This window comes from Pezoporus occidentalis, unplaced genomic scaffold, assembly GCF_034315485.1.
Source record: "Pezoporus occidentalis ecotype Australia unplaced genomic scaffold, CSIRO_AGI_Poc_V1 ctg164, whole genome shotgun sequence".
Classification (NCBI taxonomy): Eukaryota; Metazoa; Chordata; class Aves; order Psittaciformes; family Psittacidae; genus Pezoporus; species Pezoporus occidentalis.
The window spans coordinates 821945-846209 of NW_026913466.1; the positions used below are offsets into that span (position 1 = coordinate 821945).

General features: G+C 39.2%; 1 protein-coding gene across 2 annotated transcripts in view; it reads left to right on the forward strand.

Annotated features, from left to right (window-relative positions):
- PKN2 (protein kinase N2) overlaps positions 1-24265 on the forward strand; it is a 50479-nt gene that overhangs the window by 10542 nt on the left and 15672 nt on the right. For both annotated transcript variants that reach the window (XM_062613126.1, XM_062613127.1), the window contains exons 2-3: positions 12751-13048; positions 20226-20377. In XM_062613126.1, coding sequence (XP_062469110.1) covers positions 12751-13048; positions 20226-20377 — 450 coding nt within the window. The remainder of the gene's footprint in view (positions 1-12750; positions 13049-20225; positions 20378-24265) is intronic.

A 24265-nucleotide genomic window follows, 5' to 3' on the forward strand; every position in this document is an offset into this window, starting at 1 on the left:
AACCAGAAGAACTTTAACATTAGAACAAACTGGTTTATTTCAGAGGGCTTTTTTAGTTGTTACTCTCTACGTCTTTATTCATGCCAGTTAGCCTGAGTCAAATTAACTGTTCATCTGTTGGCGGAAGACTCTAACCACTTTTAACTCTTCATCCTTATCAAGTCAGTTCAAATGAGATTCCTCATCACATAATCCACTTCACAAATAATATCTAAATCTGACTTCCTTCCTTTTCATTTTGTGTGTGCTTTTTTCAAATGAAGTTAGTATCTATGGAAAGCACATGGCATTCAGCAGCAGCTCATTATTGTTTGGGGGGGTCAAACTCTTCATTTGAATTCTGCTTTTTGTTGTACTGCAAAATGCAGAAGTAATGTATTGATTGCTAATGTAAATTCTTTCAGAATTAGTCTTCACCTGTATTAGGAATCTGCATAAGTGTGTATTAGAAAGTTTTAATTAAAGTAATTTTAACAGATTAGAAACAAAGAAATCCTCGTAAGTTCTAGGTGCCGGAGGAAAAAGCACTGGTCTGCTGCAGAGATCCAGTGTCATCTTCTGTTCTTCAGGCTAGCAGCCAGCCAGCACCAGTACTGAAGTCCTCTTTCCTGAAGTATCCCCTTTGGATGGGAGTAACTTGGTGGCACTGTCAGAGCAGCGGCTGCCCTGCATGTGGGAATTGGTTTCTTTTGACACTGGTTTGATTCTTGCAGCAGGTGACCTTGGGTATGAAAGCAAGCCACAGGAGATGCAAGTTCTGCAAGTGGTCCCGCATATTTGTAACTCTTTCCTTTCCGTAATAGACAACACTTTGGTTTTTATGGACTCAAAAGTAACATCTCCTTTCTTTAGCATTTGTCTGCCTTCCCATCTGTTGCATGTACTCAATTTACTGTCAATTGAAGGTTTATACAGTACTTCAAGTAAACAGATATGCAAAACTTCAACTACAGGCATCCATTTTCTGAATTTATTCACATACACTTTCTAAGCTATGCAGTTGAATTCTTTTCTTCTCAATCTCCATCTAGCATGCAGTATTTTCTGCAGATTTCCTTCACTGATTTTGGTCTCGCACTTTCTATGTTCTCAGATGGCTCTAATTACTTTTATGACTTTTTCCACTGTTATAATGCCTGCTGCCCTGAAGTTTTTAAGTGATTCTTTATCGCAGTGAATATATGTGAAGCTTAGTTACCTAGTCAAGTACATCCACTGGGAGTTCCTGCAAATCTGAGCTGCAGCAGCAGTGAGCGTTTTGGTGGCATATACTGGGAATGATCAGAGTTGCCACTTCCTTAGGGTTAGCAAAAGGCGAAGGGAAGGGCTGGCTGTGGTTCTGGCATCTTCAGCAAATGGAGAGAACCTGTGTCTAAGCAAAAACATTGGCTGTACCCCTGCATGTTTATATTAATGCCAGTTTATTGCATTCTGGCTAGGTAAAACAGCAGGAAGGATGTGAAATAGAAACCAGTAAAGGTCAGTAATGGTACAGTTGAGGGGATGCTGGCCTGAGCTAAATATAGGAACTTATTTTGGAATATGGTGTGGACAGATTGGAGACTGTACTTTATTCTTGTGTAGTTTAATTTCTTTTTGTATTATAGAGACTGCTTTTTATTTCTCTCCTGTAACTCTGTGATGCTTGAGAGAGCCTCAAGACACACATGCACACCCTTTCAAATGCAGCTAGGAAGTAGCGTTGACCTCCTAAAATTTAAGTATCCATAAGATTATGCTGGTCTCTCTGAAATACAAGCAGGATTTTTCAGTCAAAACTTAGTTTGTAGATTTTTATCTCCTAAAGATGACATGCTTTAGATTAGATCGCTCATTATAGAGGAATACATAGTAGATACTCTTGGGAATGCAACAGGTTAAACTTCAACCATAAATAGCTTCTGACTGCAATAATTTCTTTCTTTAGCTTGAAGGACTTCTTCATGAAGGTTTTGCTGAATGTCAGATCTAGAGTATTTTGTAGCTCTTGGGTATTAATAAAGCAGAATATTGTACTTGGGTTTAGCATCATTTTGACACTGTGGTTTCAATAACCAACTAAAGGTGTTTCTCGGGCTGCTAGGTAACTAAAATGCTTCTGAAAATGGAATGAAGGGGAAAACTTTTAACCTTGAAGAAGAGTCGTGTGCATATCAAAATCCATGACACTGGAATATCTGCAACAAATATTCTAGAATGGTGGATTTTTTTAATTGTGTGTGTGAAAACTACTGTGTATATATGCCGTGTAAAACAGGGTGAGGCTTTTGATATTAAGGAATTGATCAATTTACAGCAAACAGAGGTTAAATAGTATGTTCAAGATTCCATTCTCATGGTTGGTGCTGGAAAACACATAGAATGCATGTGTAGTCTTACCTACTCTGAAAAAGGAAGGGCATTGAAATCACTAACAAGTATGCTTTATTGTGGGATTTCTGAACACTCAGCAGTACAAAATGCACCCTATCATTCCTCTAGTTTAATGCAATTATAACGTGAGAACTTTTTTCCATTATTGTGTAAACTTGGGTTTATAGAATATCCATTAAGATTTACTTTTATAGGCAGATCTATACATAATGCATAGAAAAGCTGCTGTTTTGTGTTGCTTTATTTCTGTTATGTTTCAGGTCTCATTGATGTATTCGTTACTGGGACACTGATGCTTCCCATTTTCAATTTAGCTGATATTGAAACTGAGCTGGTAACATGAGATAAATGGAGGAGAGTCCTCTACAAGTATATGCAGAACAGGAGGCAGCTTACTTGGGAGATGGTGCTGAGCCTGAGCATAAAGGGTAAAACTTGTTAAATGACCAATAAAAAATCCTTCAGCTAAAATCCTAGACTTTTGTTCAACACTCCTCACTGTCAACATCATCTAAATGTCAGAGGTTTGGTTTGGGTCATAAGAAGGTAGATTTGGATTGCTGTACTGCAGGTCTGAGGGGGATCAGGGCTCCTACAAGCAAAGACAATGTAGATAGTTTTAAAAACCCAGACTTTAAGCAGATTTGTATTTTGAAATGTCAGTGTTTAAAGAATTTGTGGTCCACGTAATCAGTGAAATCACTTCCCTCTTTTTCACTGCTGTTGCATATGAAGCAGTCAAGTCAGGGTATCTTCTTTTTGCTTGTGTTGTAGGTTAGGATGGGCTTCTGTTTCTTCATGACTTCTCAAATACCTAGGGAACTGCTTAAATAAAAAATGGACATTAAGAGCCAGTGAAAATTATCCTACCATGTTTCAAGGGCCAGAGAAAGAATGGTTGCAAAAACACTCTTCAGATGTACCACAGCGTACATCAGTGATGCTCTGTACAACTCTCAGACAAATGGGGATGTGAAGTAATGCTTCTATAAATAACTGTGTGTTCATCCATAAACTTTTACTGGAAAGGCATGGAATGAGATGCCCGCATCTCTGAAAGTGGAATTTGGGTGTGGCAGGATTTATCCCTATAGTGAAGGTCATCTTTTCTGCTGGCCACCTGTAAAGGTGAGAAGAGGGTTTAAGGAAGACTTTCCATCCTCCTTTTACTGCTGGAGGCAGAAACGGGAGAAGCATTTCCAGCTGGTTGGAGTATAGGGTGTGAACTTAAGTAACTTCAGATGTGATAGCCAGAATGACTGTGTTCTCAGTCCTGGAGTATAAAGACAAAGGTCTTTAGTATAAATACAAACATACATCCCTTTTCTGTACTAACAGATTCAGCTACCCATAAGCTGTGGTGAAGCACTATTGCACAGTCCTAGAAAGCAAAAAACTTTGGTTCCTTCACCAGGATCTAGTATTTAGCCACTTGGCCTGTTGCCTCATAAAACAGATGTTACTATTATCTCTGATACGACTTGCTGCATTTCTAATGTACAAAATAGTTGGCTGCTAAAGAGGATGGCTTAATTAGAGTGGAATGTAGACTCTCAGCTCTTCCATTAGTTTTGCAATGGCTAAGAATAGCTCCTGTAAAATACAGTAAAGTTAAATGGACTGCATATCAGTTGTCTGTGCTGAAAGCTGGAATAGTCAGAAACGGAGATTTTGGGTTTTTTTTCCAATTCACAATTACCAAGAAATCCAGTTGCCATCTCCCAGAAATTGAGATTCTCATACACGGATACGTTTTTTGTGCTTTTCAGATTAAAGAAAACAGTGTATTGTAACATTTTAAGTGCCACCGCTTACAGAGGTGGCAATAGCTGATACTGTAATTTATGGATGAGCAGAATGGTCAGTGTGTTACATTATCTGAGATAGGTAATAATACATTTTAACTGGATAACAGTGGCTATTAGCTAACTAATTTTTATCATAATAGAAGAAAACCCCCTTACAAATGGGAGGGGATCTGTTTGTCATTAAGTATTAATAACTGGGGCTTGGGTTCCTTGGGTTTTATATTCTTGGGTAGTGACTGAAACCTCTTCACAAGCAGAAATTTACCCGCATATGTTTGTCTTAATGTTAACATTGCAGCCACTGAAAATGTATAGTTGCAATGTTAACTTCACATGAAGGTAAGAGTTTACTGGGCATGCATCCAGGAAACAATCACCTTTGTACAGTGTGCATTGTAGCTGAGAAGGAGTTATCAAAGTCATAAGGCATGATTGTGACTCATGTCTGACTGACCTTTTTACCTTTGAAATTCCCTTCTACCAAATTACACATCATATCTTGTAGCTTGGGTAATATAGTAGTTACTACTTCTTTGCAACATCTTGAGCTGTATATGTAATATTATTCTGCTCAAAGTTAGGCAAAATTAGGCAAGCATTTTAAATGAAAAATCCCAAACAAACAATAAAGGTATTTATATTGGGATTACATAAACCAAATTATAGTAACATTGTGTAGCAGCAGAAATGCTTGATTTTAGGTGTTCGCTTTAACACGCACTTCAACAGATGCCTCGCTAGTTATGCTTTATTTGGGGGACAGTGATTATCTGTCATGAACAGATTACTAGTTGCTATATTACTGTTACTTAGAGGCAAATTCTCCACACATTTGCATGACCTTAATTGTATCTTAAGTAGCTGTTTCTTCAGTAAGTGATGTTGGACTTCAAGCATTTCGGAGCAGTAAAACAACTGCCTGCACCAAACTTGAGCTTAATGTAACTGCAGAGAGGTCAGTCAAGTCAAACTGAGACAAGAATTTCCCTCTGAAGAACCTTGGTTTAGTCTGAAACAGCCATTCAAAATGAGTGTATTAATTCCTAAAGGAAATGGATACAGCATATCCATAGCATTGTAGCATTTGGCAAGAATATTAAAATGTACACTTGAGAAGTATGCTCTCTTTATATTCAAGGCATAATTGTAGGCCGTTAGGATGATGGTGTTTTATACATTTATGTGCTACAGAAAATGACACCGTTTCCATGATGAAAACGGTAACTCCAGGTTAATTTGAAGGTGTTTAAAGTAACAAACAAATTAAACCCCTTTCACTCTTATTTTTACTATCAATTCTAAACCGTAAGGGTTGCTTGGTTTGGTTGGGTTTTTTTCAAAGCAGCCTCAACCTGTCAAACATACAAAAATAGTGGTTTCTCTGCTATTCCCCAGTCTTTACATTTTTATTTATTTCGGAATTTTTCCCCAAATATGTCTCAAAAGAAGACTGAATTTCCCAGCTCAAATTTGGGAAATGCAGAACAAGTCTGTGCCTGGAATTCCTGTGTTGGCAGTAAGATACAGGACATACATGCATGCTAATTTTCACTGCCCACTTCAGTATGTTAAATGTACAGCTGCAGATCAGAATCTGTGACTAAGGGGCTTCTTTTCTTAAAGTAAGTTCTTCTCTGAACTTGCTTCTCTTTGATTTATTGAACTGTTATTTAATCCACTCTTGTTTTCCTCATCTTTTAAATGGGAGTATGTGTATTTATCACACTCTGAATACATGCTATGATAATGTTACAGGAATTAGAACAGAAATTATTGTTTCAGTATGATAATGTTATAGGAATTAGATAAGACATTATCATTCCAGTGCTTCTACTGCATGCACCTAGGTGAGGCTGCATTTCAGTGGGAATCCGGTCATGTTGGCACAGTTATGATACATTGTTGTTGGAGATACTTCCAGCATGCAGTATGGTATTAACACTTCATAAAATCTTTTTCCCTGTATCTTGAAAGAGCTCGTTTATATCTTTGGCATTTAATAGAGCTTCTACTACTGTGTGTGGTCTGCTTGAGACCATATTAATTATGTAAGATGCAGTTTTCTTCTAAGTATGCATTCTGCTTCTTTATGTTATACTAACTTGGTTACTGTAGCACCACTGATAAACATTGGTACTTCAAATGAACTTAAAAATGAAAAGCTGCATTAAAACTAAGACAGCGGGGTTTCATCGAGAGTGGAGGAGTGGTTTTGTTATGGGCATTATTTCATATGCTGACCTTGCTCCTAGGCACACACAAGTCTAAGTTGTGACAGCAGTCCCCATTCGTCGCAGTGTGGATTTGAGCTGTTTCTTCAGCACATCTGGAACGAGGGGGGTAAGGGTTGTTTCCACTGTGCTGTGGTCTGTTGGAATTTTTTGGCTGGGAATAGGAACTCCCAAGTTATAGATAAATGTTTGGAAACTACTGAAGTGTCATGTACCATGCCTGTTGCCAGAATATCTAGTCACACTTCTTGGATATTCTGATCTCAGATTCAGGTGCCCATTGCTCGTGCTATAGCCTCTGTCAAGACCTCTCATCACAGGAAATGTGACTTGGGATTTAATTTAATGTTGTATTTCTTTGGAAGCCTCCTTGCAGGTCCTTCTCCTTGCATAAAATCATCAGGAGCTGCTAAAATGAGAAGCAGCTGAAGGCAGCAGTTCTTTTAAGTGGTTTCCCTCTCTTCCATAGTGAGGAAATCCCTATCTCTTATGCCCCTTTCTATAATCGCTTTTGGCACGGTACGGCACTGCACTGACACAACTTCCAGTGCTGTAAACAAGGCTGCTGCTGTTGGAACACCTTCTGGAGGGGGAGCGTGCTCTTCGTGTTGCTAAATGCTGGCCTAATCAGGGATTGTTTGTGGCTGGATGCCTGGATCTGAGCAAGGAATCCCCGGGGAATTTCATTACTGGTTTAGGTATGATGTTCTGGCTGAGGCAGGGCACACAGCTTTTCACCCAGGTGTTGTAGGATAGAGTGCTGCAGCCCAGCATATCAAGTCATTCAAAACAAGCATTCCTCCTGAAGCATTCATACAATATCCTTCAGGGCAACAGCTAACACTGGGAGAGAGGATACCACTGACTGAGGACTGTGGGTTGGACATCCCTAGTTTAAGGAACACTGTCCTGCTTGAATCCATCCACGTGTAATGCAGTGCACTATGGATATTTGTGCCTTAAACAGCTCTTGTTACAAAGCAGAGAGCTGTGACTTAGATTTAAGTTTAAATCCTGATTTGTGACATGTTAGCACAGCAAACTAATGCCAAAATCTATTAAGCCTGCAAGGTTTTTCTTGTTCCTGACACTGGGTGAGTGCTGAGATCTTGACCACAATCACATTTGCTTCTGGGCAGGAGGAAATAGTCCATGTAGTTCCAGTAATCCAGACAAGGCGTCACATCTGGTTTTATGAATGACTTCGGGGGGAAGGGAAGTTTGCAATTGATTAACATTGTTCTTAAAATCAAAGCCTACTCTGGTTTCAGGAATTACTGTGGAGAGCTTCAGGGACCTTGGCAGTAGCTGAGGGAAACAACTTCTTTTTCCTCAGTTCTTCTATTTTGCTTTTGTATTCCTAAAATAATATTGAGAAGATGATACTGAAAGACAGAACAATTCCAAATCTGTGCTTCCAGTTCTTCAAACTAGAGTGAAAAACTAATAAACTTTTAGTCTGTCTGGGTTTGTATTTTAAATTAGTATTCTTATATGCAATAGCAAAGCAACTGTACTTGTCAAACAGATTTTGTTATTTCTTTGTCTATTATCATCTATTGGAATGGTTGCTAAAATCCAAGATCATACGGAAATGAATGCTAATAGCTTTAGGAAAAAATATACACCCTTTTACTGTGAGTTTTAATGTTGTTTTGGTGTTTTCCTAAAGGCAGGTTGAGTGTGTGCTTGTAACACATCAGTGGGAAGTGTAAATAATATTGTGCATGAGTGCTGTCAGCTGTTTAAACATGCTGGAGTTCAAGGCTCCATTTCCCATCCTATAACAATTAGCGCCAGAATTCAGCAATCTGAATTCTTACCCTATCTAAGATTCTCTATGGTGTATACATGGTATAACACAGTGCAGCTGTACTGCGCTCTTAGGAATGAGTCTTTGGGAGTTACTGATGCCCAGGATTTTAGCATTATCTTTTTCTTCTGAGAGGTGGCAATTCAGGAATCTCATTTTGAATTGGAAGTCATTTAGTTTACGCAGCTTAAGCTCTGATATGTTCAGCTTCATGGTACTCTCTTCTATTCAGCAGGACCTCATTGTTCATCAGTTTAGGTGTTCTAACCTTAAATGAGAGCTTGGGTGGTAGATACAGTTTGGGAAGGCACCTGCCTCATAGATGATTTGGTCAGGACTGACCTGAAGAAAAAGTATGAGGCCCCCCTGGGTTTCCATAAACAACATTCATGGCTCTCTACCACTGCATCAGCCAGAACAGACTGTGTGTTATTAAAAGACATGCTCAGACCACTACCCATTATTTTCAGCAATTATACTGAACCCATTTCCCAGGAGTACAGAAATTGAAGGCCGGCATCTTGAATTCATCTGTGTAAATAGATAGTCTTGGAGCCAGCAATCAAAGTGAGGTTGAGTCATTAGGCCATTGCAGGAGGAAAGCTGTATATGTGGGTTCCTCTTTTTTTCTCTAAGCAGTAATATCTAATTTGTGGTCCTTGTTAGTTTATTGTAGTAAACATAGCCTCAGTTTCATTATATGCTGAAATGTTTCCAAATTCTCCAGCCTGGCTCATAAACATGTATTTTCTCATTGCTAAGAAGCATGCACCACTGCCTCTAATCTCTTTCCATAGAGCCCAAAAGCAGGTTGTTAAGAGCAGCACCGGGTGCTGGCTGCCCTCTTCTGCTGTCAGGGCAAAGAACTGGGTCAGCAGCAGAGGTGTGAGGGATGATGTGGGGCCACCCAACAAAGATGGGCTCCTCTCTATTAACCAGCAGTCAAAACACCACCAGAATTGTAAAAGACACTGAGAATCAGTAACTGGCTGCCCGTTCTGTTGTCTTGGATCCTAAAGCGGTGAGGCCAGCTCTCTGTTTTGCCAGCAGGAGTGGTTTAGTCATTGTCTGCTGCAGCGCATTTCCACTCTTAAGCTATTTGATGTTAAATGATTTTGGAAGGGAGAGTAAAGGAAGTGGCTGTGCAAAATCCATTGATGGGTTCTTGGCATAGAGAACATGAGTGATTTCTTCTGTCTTTGCAACCTGTCTGCTTGAGCGGTGCAAAGGAAAGGGCCTGGCCCCTGCCTCCAACTGTTGTTTCTTTTGACTTACTTAATTCACAGGTTGAGGGGACAGAAAACCTATGTCCTAATGGATGCGGGGCTCAACCTGGGACAGAGCGTATCCAAATGGGAAAACAAGTTTTCTTGGAAGAATATTCAGTTCTAACAAGAGGCTTGTAATAGGCTGTCATCAAATCAAGCTGGAATATCCTGTGGTTTAAGTCACTTCTCAGTTTAAAAGGGGAATTTGAGTTTGGCATTTTGGAAGGTGCTTTCCTTAAAGGAAAAATCTTACCTTATTTTTCTCACTCAGCTATCTGATGCTATGTCCAGTTGTGTCCATCAGTTCTAAAATGGAGCATTGCTGAGGCTGCTCATCTCTCCAGCATGAGGATCTGTCTCAAACCTGTGTTACCTCCCAGCAGCAGAACGTGTCAGCACAGGAGCAGAGCGACTTTGCTTGCAAAACACGCTCTTGCTCGGCATTCCTGGTGACCTTCAGGGTCACTGAGTGCACAGTGTCCTCCTTGGAAGGCTGCTTATTTCACCTTTGTGCCAGGTGACACATCTCGGTAACTAGGTGACAGAACACTTCTAGTTTAAAAGTGTAATTAGAGAGACTGCAGTATCACCCGTGGCTTTGGGGGCAGTTAAAGATGAATGCTGAAATGAATAGGCAATGTAACTAATGTTGGTATCCCCAATATTGACATCTTACAGAGTCTATCTGCTTGAGACATGTATCCTGAAACCCTAAGTCCAAAGATGCTGCAGAGACTGCCCAAGCTGAGGAGAACTTTAACTTGATTACTGGAAATTTGGAATGCAAATCACAAATGACCATGGAGATTTAATCTGATTGAAGACTTGTTAGACACTATCTGGAACCAGGGCTCCAAAAACCTGTTTATGGAAGAATGTAACATCCCTTTAACAGGTGGCATGTAGGGCTTGGAGATGGATAATACCCTCCCCCATTGAACATATGGCTTTGTTCAATACAAACAATTAACTGAAGTGTCTTTAGGAAACCCTAGTCCAGAATAATTCTGAATTATTTATATTTTAATTACACTGTTCTGTTTAAGAAGTTTATGTTCCTGGCATAATTTTAGCACACTTCAGGTGCTATTGGAATACAGGATAAAGGTTTTCTGTTGGGTTTGGGGCTTGTTTGTCCTTTTTTGGTGTTTTTTGGGGGGTTTATTTATGGAGGGTTTTTTTGTTGGGGTGGTGGTTTGGTTTGGGGTTTGTCTTTTGGGTTTTTTTCCCTACATTCACTAGTAGTCTTTGTCTTGTGAACTTTGGGAAATGTAATACTGTGCTTAGAAAGAGGTAGATGATGAGTTTATTTCTAGAAAGCTTGCAGAACAAGTGCAAAGGATTATGGTTTAAAAATACACACTTGTTATTTACTGTTTTGATCCCTGCTTTTAAAGGCTAAATAGCAGTATATTAATCTTGAAGCTCTTTTTTTACATCCTACATTTTTGTCTTTGACAACCAGGGAAATCAAAGATCTGAATCTAATTTGGGTATACTTGGTTTGCTGTATAGTTGTATTAATTTATTCTCAGTTTCAGTTGTTTCTCAAAAGAAACCACTCAGCACATAGTGGTTGAATTCCCTCACTATGGATATGAACCCTTGCTACTAGTTGCTTATCACTATTGACTATTCTATAGGAAAAAAAAAGGTTGATTCTTTTTATAGGCCTATATATGGAAGCAGTATTATGTATTTCCCAGTACAGCTATTAATAGGCTTTCTACATCTCCATAATAAATCATTTATTTTAGTGTGTACGGACAGAAACGTACTTGCAGGGATCACAAGTGCACTTTAGGTATCGATTTAGGTATTACTCCCCCCCCCCCCCCTTTTGTTGCTTACTCAATTTGTCATTTCTGAATTGCTTGTTTGTAGTCTCTGATAGACAAATTCTGTGGCAGGGTAGAGATTCTGACTGCATTTAGTATCTCGGAGTCCTTGAGTTTCTAACTTGTTCTACAGGTAGCAGCTATGGGTATAAATCTTTTAATAAGAGGGGTTTGAAGATGATTTACTCAACTTGTAGAATTATAGTTGAGGACTTGTAGATTGGATCTTCGTTCTGGAAGGCAGCATCAGTGGAATGTGCACAGATTGAAGGAGTCTGACCAGCGTTATCTGTTGATACGTACAGCACAGGCACAACTGTCATGATCCCCATTGTCTCAGACTCTTTGGAAAGCAAACAAGTCACTGTGGGCTGTATCTAGAGATGATGGGTTCTAGGATGTTTTTACAGTTTATTAGTCTGATGCTGTGTTTCTTAAACTCCTTCCTGAATGTTTCCTTTTACAGTTTGCTGTATTGCTGGTGCTTCCAACAGGAAATAGTACTGACATCTAACTTTACACACAACTTGCAAATTTTTATCATCCTTTACAATACCTTCATGTTCTCCCAAGTATTTCAGAAATCTGGGCAATTTCTTTATTATGTTCAAGAAAAATTACTGGAATTTTGGTCTTTTTGGGTAGATCCATGCAGATCAGGCCCCACATTTACTAAATACATCCTGAACTATGACTGGATCAGAGTCTAAGTTCTGGAGAACCCTTCTCTGACTTTCACTCACTTAGCTCTAGCTAAGACTGCTTGAATAGGACCTAGTATTCATGTGTAAGACATACAGGAAGTGTTATTACGTATGTAATGATTTGTACTTTATTGGTGTAGGTTCTGTAACGTGCCTTTTGTACTTTTACTTCTTAATGATATACAACCATACAGTAGGTACAAGTAAGATCTCATAGGTACTGGTGGTCTGAATACTCTTTTTTTACAGTCTTTAAAAGGAATCTATTCTAATGAATGTATAAGAATTCATCATAGATAATAACTGTTAGAAGCTGTTCTTACTTCCTGTAACTATTTGGTCTATTAAAACACACAATTAGATCTAGACAATCACAAACATGAGTCATGAGCTCTGAGGCACAGAACTGCCAGGCAAGCAGCCATGACCAATCCAGAAGTATTTAAATCTCTGGGTGTTAAAAATAGGCATAGTAAAGATGTCACTAACTTTAAAATAAATCTGTTCCAAAAGGTAACTGCAGTTAACATGTCATGTCTTGTGACATTATTGCTTTAGGACAACATGAGCGTAGACCCATGGCTAGTAAATGGCCTTACAAAGGGAGTGTTTTAATACACAGAGAGAGGCCTAAAGCATGTTCATTTTAAGAGTGCAGTGCACGTTGTCAAGAAACAGTGTTTGCTGGTACTTATCTTGTTGTTTTTCTTTCTAGGGGGATGCCAAAAGTCTCCTTACCTCTGAGAATGTGAGCACTGGCCAAAAGTTGGACTTTGCAGATACAATGGTACAGCAGAAGCTGGATGAAGTAAAGGACCAAATCAAGCGGGAAATACGGAAGGAACTTAAAATCAAGGAGGGAGCAGAGAACCTCAGGAAGGTCACAACAGATAAAAAGAACTTGGCATATGTGGACAACATCTTGAAAAAGTCAAACAAGAAGTTGGAAGACTTGCATCATAAGTTACAGGAGCTCAATGCACACGTTGTAACAGACCCAGATGATGTTGCAGGTACCATGCTTTATGTGAAATGAGGTTTTTGTCTTAGCTTAGATAAGCCTTATCCCATTGCACTGGAGAGAATTGTGCTGGGAATGAGCAAATATGTAGCTGGTGAGTTTGTTACTTATGTATGCCTGTGAATCGCAAAGAAGTCTCCAGTTCCTTTGGGTTTTGGTGTCTGTATTTCCTGACTACTTGATGATGCTCTAAAGATTAACATGTACCAGTTCTTCACTTTCAGTTATTACTATATTGAAATACTGTCTCAATCACTGAATTTCTCTCACACTGTAGACTCTTTAAGTCTTCAGGCTCTTCTATAATGAAGCCAGCCTTTTAAAGATAACTTGAAATTGTTATCACAGAACAATTGTAATCAGTAGTTTTAATTGGCAAGTTGTGTGGCCTGGCAGTGAGTCCATACTCATTTTGAATATAGTTTTTTAAAGTACCGGGCTTGGTATTTAAAGATGGAATGTTGTGAAAGTAAACAGTCCTTTCTCAGCTTTGTGGTATGAGCTATTGCCAGCCTGGTGATTTCACATTGCACAGACTCGCCTTGGCAAAAGGCTGATACATGTGCACAAGCTATGGAAGGTGTTTGTGAAGTGAATGCCTTCAGGAGCTTGGGCAGTAGAGAAAGACTGTAACATCCTTGTGAAGAAAGATTGGTTACAGTGAGAATTTAGGGGAGTGATTGGTAGATACTTTCATACTGTTTGGCCTGATGACATGCTGCAAGAGTATTGAAGTGTCCATGGTGGCCTGCACAGTGTTCATTATATTCTCTGCTTTTTTGATTTTGATCGTCACAAGAGACAAAGGGCACAGAGTGGTATAACTGGAAGTAGCAAGGCAAAGTACTTGCTGCATCATGAAATGGGAATGAATACACTAATGTGTGCTTCATAGATAGCCACTGGGCTTTTAGAAGGCATAAAGCACTGTTCCATGTCAGCTGAGGTTTATGAAAGTCTGCTTCATCATTGATAGCAGTGTGCCTCCTTTTAAAGGAGCAGGAAGAGTGGAACAGAAAGAAGTGTACACAAAGTGATGTAAAAATCTGTGTGGACATAAATCTGTGAAATGTATCTAGTAGTAGCTTGAAAAATGGATGAGCACAGAATGTTCTTGTTGGAATGTCCTGTTCCAGTATAGCATTTAAAAGCTCTATCACGGTGTGTTAATGAGCAATATTGTCCTTGTTCATGACTCAGGAAATGCAGTAAACCCTAAGAGAGCATTTATGACTTGTAAAGAGATGGTTTGTGTACAAAGACCTAAATGATGATGCTGAGGGTTGGAACTAGGTGATCTTAAGGTCCTTTCCAACCTTAACCATTCTATTAGTCTGTGTTTGGGTCCTCAGTACACTTCTGAAAATGCCAGCAGTGCCAATTGCTTTTGTGAGTAACTGGTAGCAACCAGGCTCATCTTGCCCTGTGTTCAAATACCAGAGACTTCATGGAAGGGAAAAACTATCAAGGCTGATAAACTAATGTGCTTCTACCTGCTTTTGATGCATGCTAAACTTCTTAGTATTGTGTTTTTAACTTTTATTCTGTTCAAAGTGTTATTGGTAGATCGCTTTTACAGTCTTATTGAAATATGCAAGAAAAAATTACTAATCCTGTTGATCTTTATATTCCCTGTGAAGTACCACATCAGGCATTCCTATGTGAGGCCCACTTTAACAGAACATATTGCATAACCTTCTGAAAAATACCCCAAACTTCAGTTCTTTTAGTATCTCTCTTTAGATCAAAAAGCTACAAGCACCCACCTCCAAAACTGAAACACTTGAGGGTTTTATATAGTTTACCTTGTGAGTTAATTGCCTGTCTCCTCCCTCAGTCATGTCACTAACTCATGGAGGGGAAAGCACTGTCAGTAAACATTCTGTCTTTCAGCTAATGGGTGCAAGTCATCCAGGCAATGCTCTGATTTCTGTTGCTGAAGTATTAGGTTTGAGTTTAGGTATCGGTGAGTTTGGTCTTTGCAAAATAAGGTTGGAAATATAAAACCAATGATGCGCCAATTGTATGGGTGTTTATGTATGTATATATACATATAATATTCAGCTAATACATAGACACATGGCCCTAAAGATCACTGCTATCTGACAGAAGATACCTTTGTGCAGAGGTCACAGGTATCTGCTTGGGAATTCTTGCTTTTTCTTGGGATCAGTAGTGAATTTGATAACCACTTACTGTTGAATATGTGAGCTCCCTAAGTAAGTGCAGTGTTTCCAGAGCTTAGTTTTATCCTAAGCTACAGCTTTTCACTTCAGCTTGTGTTTGACCTTCTTCTGGTCAGTCAGAGGCAGGAGATTTAAAAAAGGGAAGGAAATACATGGGAAATTTTTAGATTGTGCAGAGCACAAATGCTGAAATAAGGTAAAGAGGGTTCAATAGCTGCAGGAGTCGGTCTGTGTCCTCTATATGTACTTCAGTATTTTGGAGGATGGTCCTACGTTTTCCCTGTTTCTAGATTATATTGTATATGTTTTTTTCAGGGTCTAAGTAGCCAAGTCAAGCATTGAGAAGTAACGCTAAGAAAATCATTGCCTATAAGATGATGATCTCTTTGACCTGTCAGGCCTGAACTCTGCAGACTTTCGGACTGCTCTGTTGACTGGTTGAAAGGTCATTGTGGTAACTTGCAACAGTCATATAATCTTTCCTGGTTCCTGTATCTGAAAAGTGGGTGTGAACACACATTTGTAAAGCTCCAAATGTAGAGCTGACAAGTGCCGTGCAAGCTGCTGTGAGTCTTACTGTTGCTTGGGGTATCAAGCAGTAACAGACCTTAGTTTTTTAACACACCACTAATTTGTGTTGTAACTCTGTAATCAGCACAGTGTAACCAATACACATTAAAACCATTAAATGTAGTGTTAATGAATCTACTGTAGGAAAATATGTTTTAATAACATTCCATTTTAAGCTAGTTAAGATGTTTTGGTGCCTAGAGCTGAAAGCTTTCCGTGTCCTAATGCCATAGGAAATTACTTTCACAACTATTTGAAGAACTGGTATTAAACGTTAACCAAAACACGCAGTTTGCCAAAAAGCTACATCTCTGAATGCGAGGGTAGATTTGGCAGTAGATGTATAATTTAGAAACAGCATTTAACATAACATCTGTTTACACTATGGGGTTGCTGGTGAGTCTGGATTTGGTTTAGAAGTGAGACTTTGTACCCAGGTCTGCCTCTATCGTGCAGTGTTATTAGTCATACTAGGATATGGAGACTTCAAATTAGTAAGTCACCACTTAAAGAGAAGCAGAATGCAGCAATACAGAGTGAGTAGAGCAAGCCTAGTGACAACTACTGATGAGAATCTAACAGATGTACTTGAACTTGAAATACAATATGGGACAATTACTTCAGTCTTGGATATGAAATCTTGTATCTTGAAAACATACTTCTGTAGAGTGGCTCAGATTAAATTGATATTCTTTTCATGTGTCTAAAAAGTAACAATAGAGATGGAGGGGTTTAATATGACTCAGTGAGGTGTAAGATTGAAACAGCTCACCTACAGTGAGTCACTGATTTGATTAGGCATGTAGTTGGTAAGTAGAGTATCTATAAATTGGGAAATGAATCTGATCCATAGAGCTGATATAAAGGTGGATAGGGAGGTGAGATAACGGAAAACCCTTTGGGGGAATTGAGACTGGGTGAAACATGGAGAACATTAAATCAGAGGGACAGGTTCATGCCTCTTCCATTCTCGTAACTAACTTCTAAGCTATCCGTTTTATGTCTAGTTTTGCTGTAGGGGTTACATAGAAAATAACTCACTTTGTTTAAGAACACAACTCGTTGACAGGGGAGAGAGACTGTTGTGTGTGGGCCTACAAATGGTGAGGTTAATCTGTCAGACACCAGAGTGTCCATATAAGACCAATTATTGGAAACTGGGAGAGGTAGCAACCAAGTTGGTAGAGGTAGTGAATTTAGACAGCAGACTCCACCTGCAGGGCTCATATGCATAGCAATGTCATGGTAACTTTTGGAAACCTTAATGTGGAATAACATAACTGAAGCTGTTTGAAACAATCTCCTGTCACTTGTTTAGTAGTTACTGAATTGAAATGCAGTTGAACTTCAAGAGTTTTCAGGAGATCAATGCTAGGTGCTCTGAGTGCAGGATGTCCACTGCTGCCTTTGACTTACTCATGGCTTAGTCCAAATGCTGAAGCAACCATCTGGCTCCCTGAGAAAAGCCTCTTTCTTCCCCCTTCCAGAAGTGCCCGAACAAGCATCATAGGTATCTCTGTTGGGTATGATACTGAGGCTAACTGCAGTTAAATATCCTCAAAGAAGATTAAAATTAACTGTTTACCAAAGTGCACTTGCTGCTAATGGACTAGCTTAGCAGCGTGCTGCAGTACCATCTGGGAAGCCAAATTCAGAGTTACATGCGGCCCTGGATCTTACACTGAACAAACAGCATCTAGGGAAGAGTCCCCAAAGGAATGAGCAGCGGGCTCAGAGAAGCAGAGTTGTGTCAGTGCTCCAATAAATATCATTTAGATGGGAGCGCTGGTAAAAGGCAATTGCGAAGGAAGAAGATTTTGCTCATATGAGTACTATTCAAAGACTCAAACTGAAAAGCTTTGCAGAAGAGCAAAGATCAGGGTTAAGGTAAACGATTCTGACCGAAAACTGCCATTGTCCTGATGCAATCCAGGTATTTTATGAATTAAAACTCAGTTAAACCATCACTATTAACTTATTTTAAGCCTTATAAGTATATTCTCATGAAAACAGGCTATTGCAGGTGCTGGGAAGCAGTGCTGCAGCTTTTCCAGCAGCCTGGATGTGTGCTGCACAAAACTCATTGGTGTTAAGCAGCAACATTCATAGTTGTTCAGCAAAAGTAACACTAAATACATCTGTTATTCACTTGATATTCACCTAATAGAAAAAGCTGTTGGTAAACCCATATTTTCCTTTTAAAAAAGGGAATCTTTGTTAAGCTAGAATGTTCCATGTTTGGGAGTTTAGCAAGCACTATTAATACGTGAAGGCAAAAATGGATTTCTTCCTAGCAATCAGTCCATACTTCAGAGAAGTTTCCTTTGCTGCTGGTTACTAATAAAGCATATAGCAGAACCATTTAAAGTAAATGGTAGAGGGTAGTTGAGGTCCACAAGTACAGACCCGCCTCTTGAGATGACCCAGGTAAATGATGTGGTTACACCTTCCCAGTGGAGACACGCTGAGGGAGATAATAACAGCTGCCTGGGCAACCTGAGCCCTGGTATCTCTAATTAGTCCTTGACTTGCAACTTGAGTGTTGTTTTAATGCAAAGGGAGACTGCCTGTGTGCATCCTTAGAAGCTGTGAAAACAGACTACAGGAGCCCCACAGCCTTCCCAGGGGTCATCAGTGGTAGAAGCCTACACCTTAAATCTGAAGTTGGTAAATATTCATTTGTACCATTAAGCTGCTTGACAAGGAGACGTGACACTGGGACTTTCAAGTTTCTCATTTGTTCTACTTTTGAATAGATTATTAGGTGAGCATTAGTTAAATGTGAAGACATAAGTGAGAGGGGAGAGCATGTTCTTAATCTTTCTTTTATTAAGAACAGATCTGAGGTAACGCTGCTCAAATGCAGCTCCACAGAGAAACCCAGCCAAAACACTGGGGGGAGGTTGAATGACAAAACAGATGAGGAATAACCCAGAATTGTTTTATACATTTCTTTTAAATGTGGTATTTTTTGTGCTACTTTTCAGTAGTGAGTATGCAGTAAGAGTCTTGAAGTGGCTTAAAGTGAAGAGTGAATTAGCAGCAGAGGAAGTAAAAACTTCTCCTTTGGTGAAATCTGAATGTCGCCTCAGCAAAGTTTGCAATTTAGGAGGAAATTACACAGCAAACTTGAAAGTAAAATGTATTAAATCTCAAAGAATTAGTTGCCAGAAGCTTCTAGAGAACCAATGTGGAATGGCAGGCATCTCCTCATTGCAAGTTACTACTGCAATGCCTGTGTTTTCTAAGAATTGAGGATTTCAGGAATTTGATCCATCATCCATCCTAGTGTTAAGTAAGATTAATTACAATCAGAAAAAAGACTGTACCATTGGAATCAGGTAAATATTGTCTTCCAGGAGACAACTGATGTCATTTGCCCATTAAAAAAGGTATTCTCTCAGTTGTTGGAGTAGAAGAAATCAACAGCAAAAAAATGTTACAGTGGATGTAATTTATCCTTTTTTTACAAAAATTTTGGAAGAGAAGCCATTGAGACTGTTACTGTTAGGGAAGATAGCTAAAAGCACAATTGTGTTGGGAAATAGTGAAGTCCTAGGAAATAGTCCAGTGGCCATTTACTTTCAGTTCACTGACAGTTCATGCAGCAGAAGTTAAAATGTGACCCAGTGATGAACAGACTTTTCTGGAGGAGGCTGGAAAAGAGGAGGAGTTTGACTGTATAACTTGATTGATAAAACTAACTTGCATTCCATTAAATTAATGCAGCAAGATGGAGATCTAAACACAGTAATGTTGTCAAAAGCAAAATCTTTATCCTTCCTGCAAATCACAGTAGTTCAATAACCTGTCTGCCTATATATCCAACTATGCCAGGATTCTGTTATGATTCCAAAGTATCCTTCAGCTTTTATGACTAAGAAAAAGGCTCATTTTATCTAGTCCTAATTTTGACATGAACAGTGCAGTGTTCACAGATCTACCCAATATCTGTATTTAGAGCATGCTCATTAGCATTGAATATCATAGTCCAATTTTGGGTTTAAAACACTTGGATTTGAAATCGGAGTGTAAGAAAGCTCAATGGGAAACTGCACTTTTAATTGACTTGAGACATTCCAGAGGAAAGAAATCTCCTTTGAAACGAAAATAGACCTCGCTGCAAACCTGCCTATTGTAGCACTCCCGGAAGTGATTCATGTGAATTAGGACGTGTGTAGGAGTCACCAGGCTTTCAGGAGGCTTTTCATGTTAAGGCGCATTTGCAGTGCTGCTGCAAAGTAGCTCTGGACAGGAGGGTCAGTCTTAATACTTAAGTATGATGTTCCAGCTTTGATTAATCTGTAACTTCATAGAATAGAGCTTAGGGTGGGGTTTGGGGGTGGGTTGGTTTTATTATTCTTTTTGCTTTCCTTTTTCCTGCACACATTACATCTTACTTTTCATTCCTAGATTGTCCCAGGACTCCTGATACTCCAAATAGCGATCCTCGTTTTTCTACTAACAACAGATTGATGGCCTTAAAGAAGCAATTGGATATAGAACTGAAGGTAAAACAGGGAGCAGAAAATATGATACAGATGTACTCAAATGGCTCTTCAAAGGTAAGGCTTTGGAATTTAAAGACCATAAAATGCCTGTGGATTTTCATATTGCTGTGGTGTGAATGTGCAATGTATGAATGGCATGCAATTTCAGTACTTTGAGTTTGGGGTATATTTGTTGTTAAATGGCTATGTCAAACCTGGTGCAAATTCCTATCCCCTTTTTTTTGTGGTGGTATGATACCCACTCAAGTGATTGTTTGATCAGTTTGTCCACATGCAGTTCAACCTAAATAACAAATCTGGCTTGCTAAATTTAGTACATCTAGTAATCTTTCATCGGATGCGATTCACTGAGCAGCAAAGCTTGCCATGACGCTGACTGGTACCTGATGCTTTTTCCCAGCTCCACTAAACAAAAACCCCAAACAAACAAAACCCCCATTAGCTAAAAGTTGTAACATGCATGATAGTTACACAGAATAATTACACAGAATTGCCAGTGTGCTTCTGAGATGGTCATTGAGTTGTAGTTGGCAGTAAAAGGAGTTATACCAAGTATGTTTTAGTAAGATGCGTATAGTATTCTGATAAAGTTGTTGTAATCTGCATTACTATGCATGCACATAAGATACACTTATGTGTGTATATATATATATATAGTATACTACTTTTTACAGTGTGATATTCTAGAGGTGGCATCTGGTAGCATCAAGAGATTAAAAATAAAAGCACTCTTATTTCTAGATCTGAATTTTAAACACATGCTTGCTTGCTTGCTTTCTCAGTAGCACCAGAAGCTCTCCAAGGAGGCAGGGAGAAGCCGAGTCCCTTAACTCAACTGAAAGACAAGCCCAACCTTTCATATGGGGGGGGGGGGGGGACTACACACTAATAACCCCCCAAAACAACAAACAGAACCAAACCAACCCAGAAACCCATCACCCCATCACCTCCCCAACATATATGTTATGAGTGTAAGGGAGTCATGGTTCTCAAATAGAAAAAAGGGGATCCTCTACTTAACTGCTCCTTCATTAGTTACACTTTACCTGTTTTTTCCAGTTACTTTTCCTAAATCATTAAGGAGATGAATTTCCAAGGTAAGGGGAAACACAGGCTGAGATCTAACACTGTGTAATAGCTTGGTTAGTTGTTTCTGTGTCCAGAGAGTAGCAAGTAAAACTGAAATGCTTTAAGTTCTTGACTGAGGGAGCCAACACCTAGCTAGGTCAGTGGGAAGAAGTGTTTGACTTGAGTAGACATCTATGAATTTAACCAAGTAAGTGTTGGAGAAACCTACTGTGTTTGAATCAATTTCTGATAGGGAGTGGTGGAGAGGGAGATCACTGTGTATCTGCCTATTGTATGACTTAGACTTTGGAAAAATGATAGTGGATGTTGCTCACTCCCAGAAAAATGAGGTTAGACCATGAGAAAATGAGGTTAGATGGGACCATAGGTGTCATCAAGCTCATTCTGTCCCAGCAGCACCTCTGTGGAACCAGCTGGTACACTGGTAGCCTTATCTGAAAGTGACCTGTACCCTACTAGCCTGGGGCAGATGGAAACAGTATCTGGAGTGCACCTTATGACTAAGGGCCTGGGAATGCTGTCCATGCACCACAGTCCCTTAGCTCTTGGAAACCCTGGAGTCTACAACCTCTGGGGCCAGGTACTTAACATCAGGTACACTTAAAAATAATAACCAACTGACCCAACTGGATCAAAAGACATACATGAGTTATGTTCCTAATAAACCCTCAGTAAGTAACCTTATAGCAGCCAAAAAAAACTTAACTAAACACTCAGGCTGTAATAGTAGACATTGGAGGCAGGCTTTGATCAGACTAAATAAAAAGGGTAAATTCTGGTTTGCTTTAAGATTGAGGCATGTAATTAAAACTGATGATTGAATCTTGTATTTGCAATTGGTAAGTGCTTAAATCAGCCTACCAGCCTGGGTGTATATAGTAACTGGGCTGGGAAGAGCAAGCTGGAAAACACAAAAAGCATTGCCAGCTGCTTCAACAAACAGGATGGAAATGGTGCGTATTCATTCTCTCATATTCTTAATACTCAGCAGTGAGTTAATTTGGCAGGTTTAACCTGTAGGCTTGAGCCTGGTGATTATTTTTTAAAATAAGAGCTTAAAGCAACTCAAGTGTCTGGATAAGGTGGGCAAACGGGGCAGGAAATTCCCAGTGTGAATCCAACTCTGGTAATCCAGAGTTCTTTAAAAAGTAGTCACGGGACCTTTTTAAACATGTTAAACTCTGTCATGACCTTTATTCAAGTGTACTGTATGATCTGCTTTTAATCTGGTTGTATTATTTTCAGGCCTAAATTTGATGGAGGGAGGTCATTCGTTTCCTAAAAATGAGAAAGCAGTCTGTTAATAGTAATAAACCCATCATCTCATGGAAAGGTTTTCCCTCTGTACTTGCTTCAGTAACATTCAGCTCAACCTATTTGGACTGAAGCGTTTCTGAGATACTGATCATCTTTGCTTGGACTTGTATGGATTCTCTAAGATCCCATGACAGCTTTGCAGATCAGTTTCTCAGGCACTGTCAGCCCTTCTATGCTCAGGAGATGCCTTGAAGTGCTTTGTCTTCAGCCTCCAGCACTAAAAGACCTGCTGAGTACAGCACATCCAGTTGGTTCTCAGGATGGGATTTTCTGTCTCTTGAAAACATAAGGATATCTCTATAATCCTGAATCGCCTTCATTCTATGCATTGAAGGGCTGATATTGCCCCTGAGCGAGCATATCCGTTGCAGTAGGAGGATATGAGGGACAATCAAGATGAGCAAGATCAAAAGTAAGATAAAAGCGAAGATACAGACCAAGAAACATGGCATATATATATACCTTGAAATGATGCATGGATAAGGTTTAATAAAGGATTCTAAAGTTGCTTGTAATCTATCTTAGATGCAGGGTCACAGAGGAGCTCTGAAGGTAGATTTTTCTTCTCAGCATACTGATTTTTCTCACAGTATTCTTGGTAGTGCTAGTATTTCTAGCTCTGGGTATTTGTGCTATGCTGCAGTTCTTTGTCGTGGCTGTGGAAAGGGGAAGAATTGAATTTAACTTAAATAAATCATAATTTCATTATATAAAATTAAAAGTCTAAGTCAAACCATGTCCATGGGAAAGTACCTTATTAATGAGGTTATAGAGTGGCTACAGAATGAGTTAACCAGACTACCCTTTGGGCTATAACAAGTGTGATGCTCATCTTCACTGACTACTGTTAATTACTGTGATTGATTAGTACTGCACAGACAGGACAAATAGACTGCCTTACATTTTCTTATACCACTATTCTTGTTCTTACTGCAAGTCAGATCACTTTTAAGTTACCTGGTAATTCCCAGAACAGAGAGAGAGCACCATGCAGCAGCCGTAGAAGCACATGCACAGTTCTACAGCCAGGAACCATTTGATAAGCCATTGTAAGTCAGTTCTCCAGTGGCTGGAAGATAGAAAATGGTTATTATCAGCTAGTTCGAAAGTTTGTCTTCAGAAAGGTTCTCTTCTAAATTAGTCAGCCTCATGTAGATGAAAAGTACTGCACCCTTATGTTATTGATGAGATAGCTAAGGAAGTAACCCTCTTGTATTATGTATTTATTAATGCAAAACAATCTTCAGCTTTGATTTGTTCAGGAAAACATAGCAGACCTATTTAGAATGTGCTATGTAAGTTAACTTCTTATTTCTAATTTCAAAATTGAGTATCAGCTCAAGTGAATTAGTACAGTAATTTTTATATGTATTTAGTTGAGCAATTTTGTCTGTTAGAAGAGCTCTCGTCATACAGTAAATTTGAGTCCTTCTTCATAAGGTGAAGGTATTTTGCACATAATATCCTTTCTTTAGTGTCAGCTCACAAAACATTAATCTATGCATGTAATGTTGCTAGATCATGAGTCCTCTATTC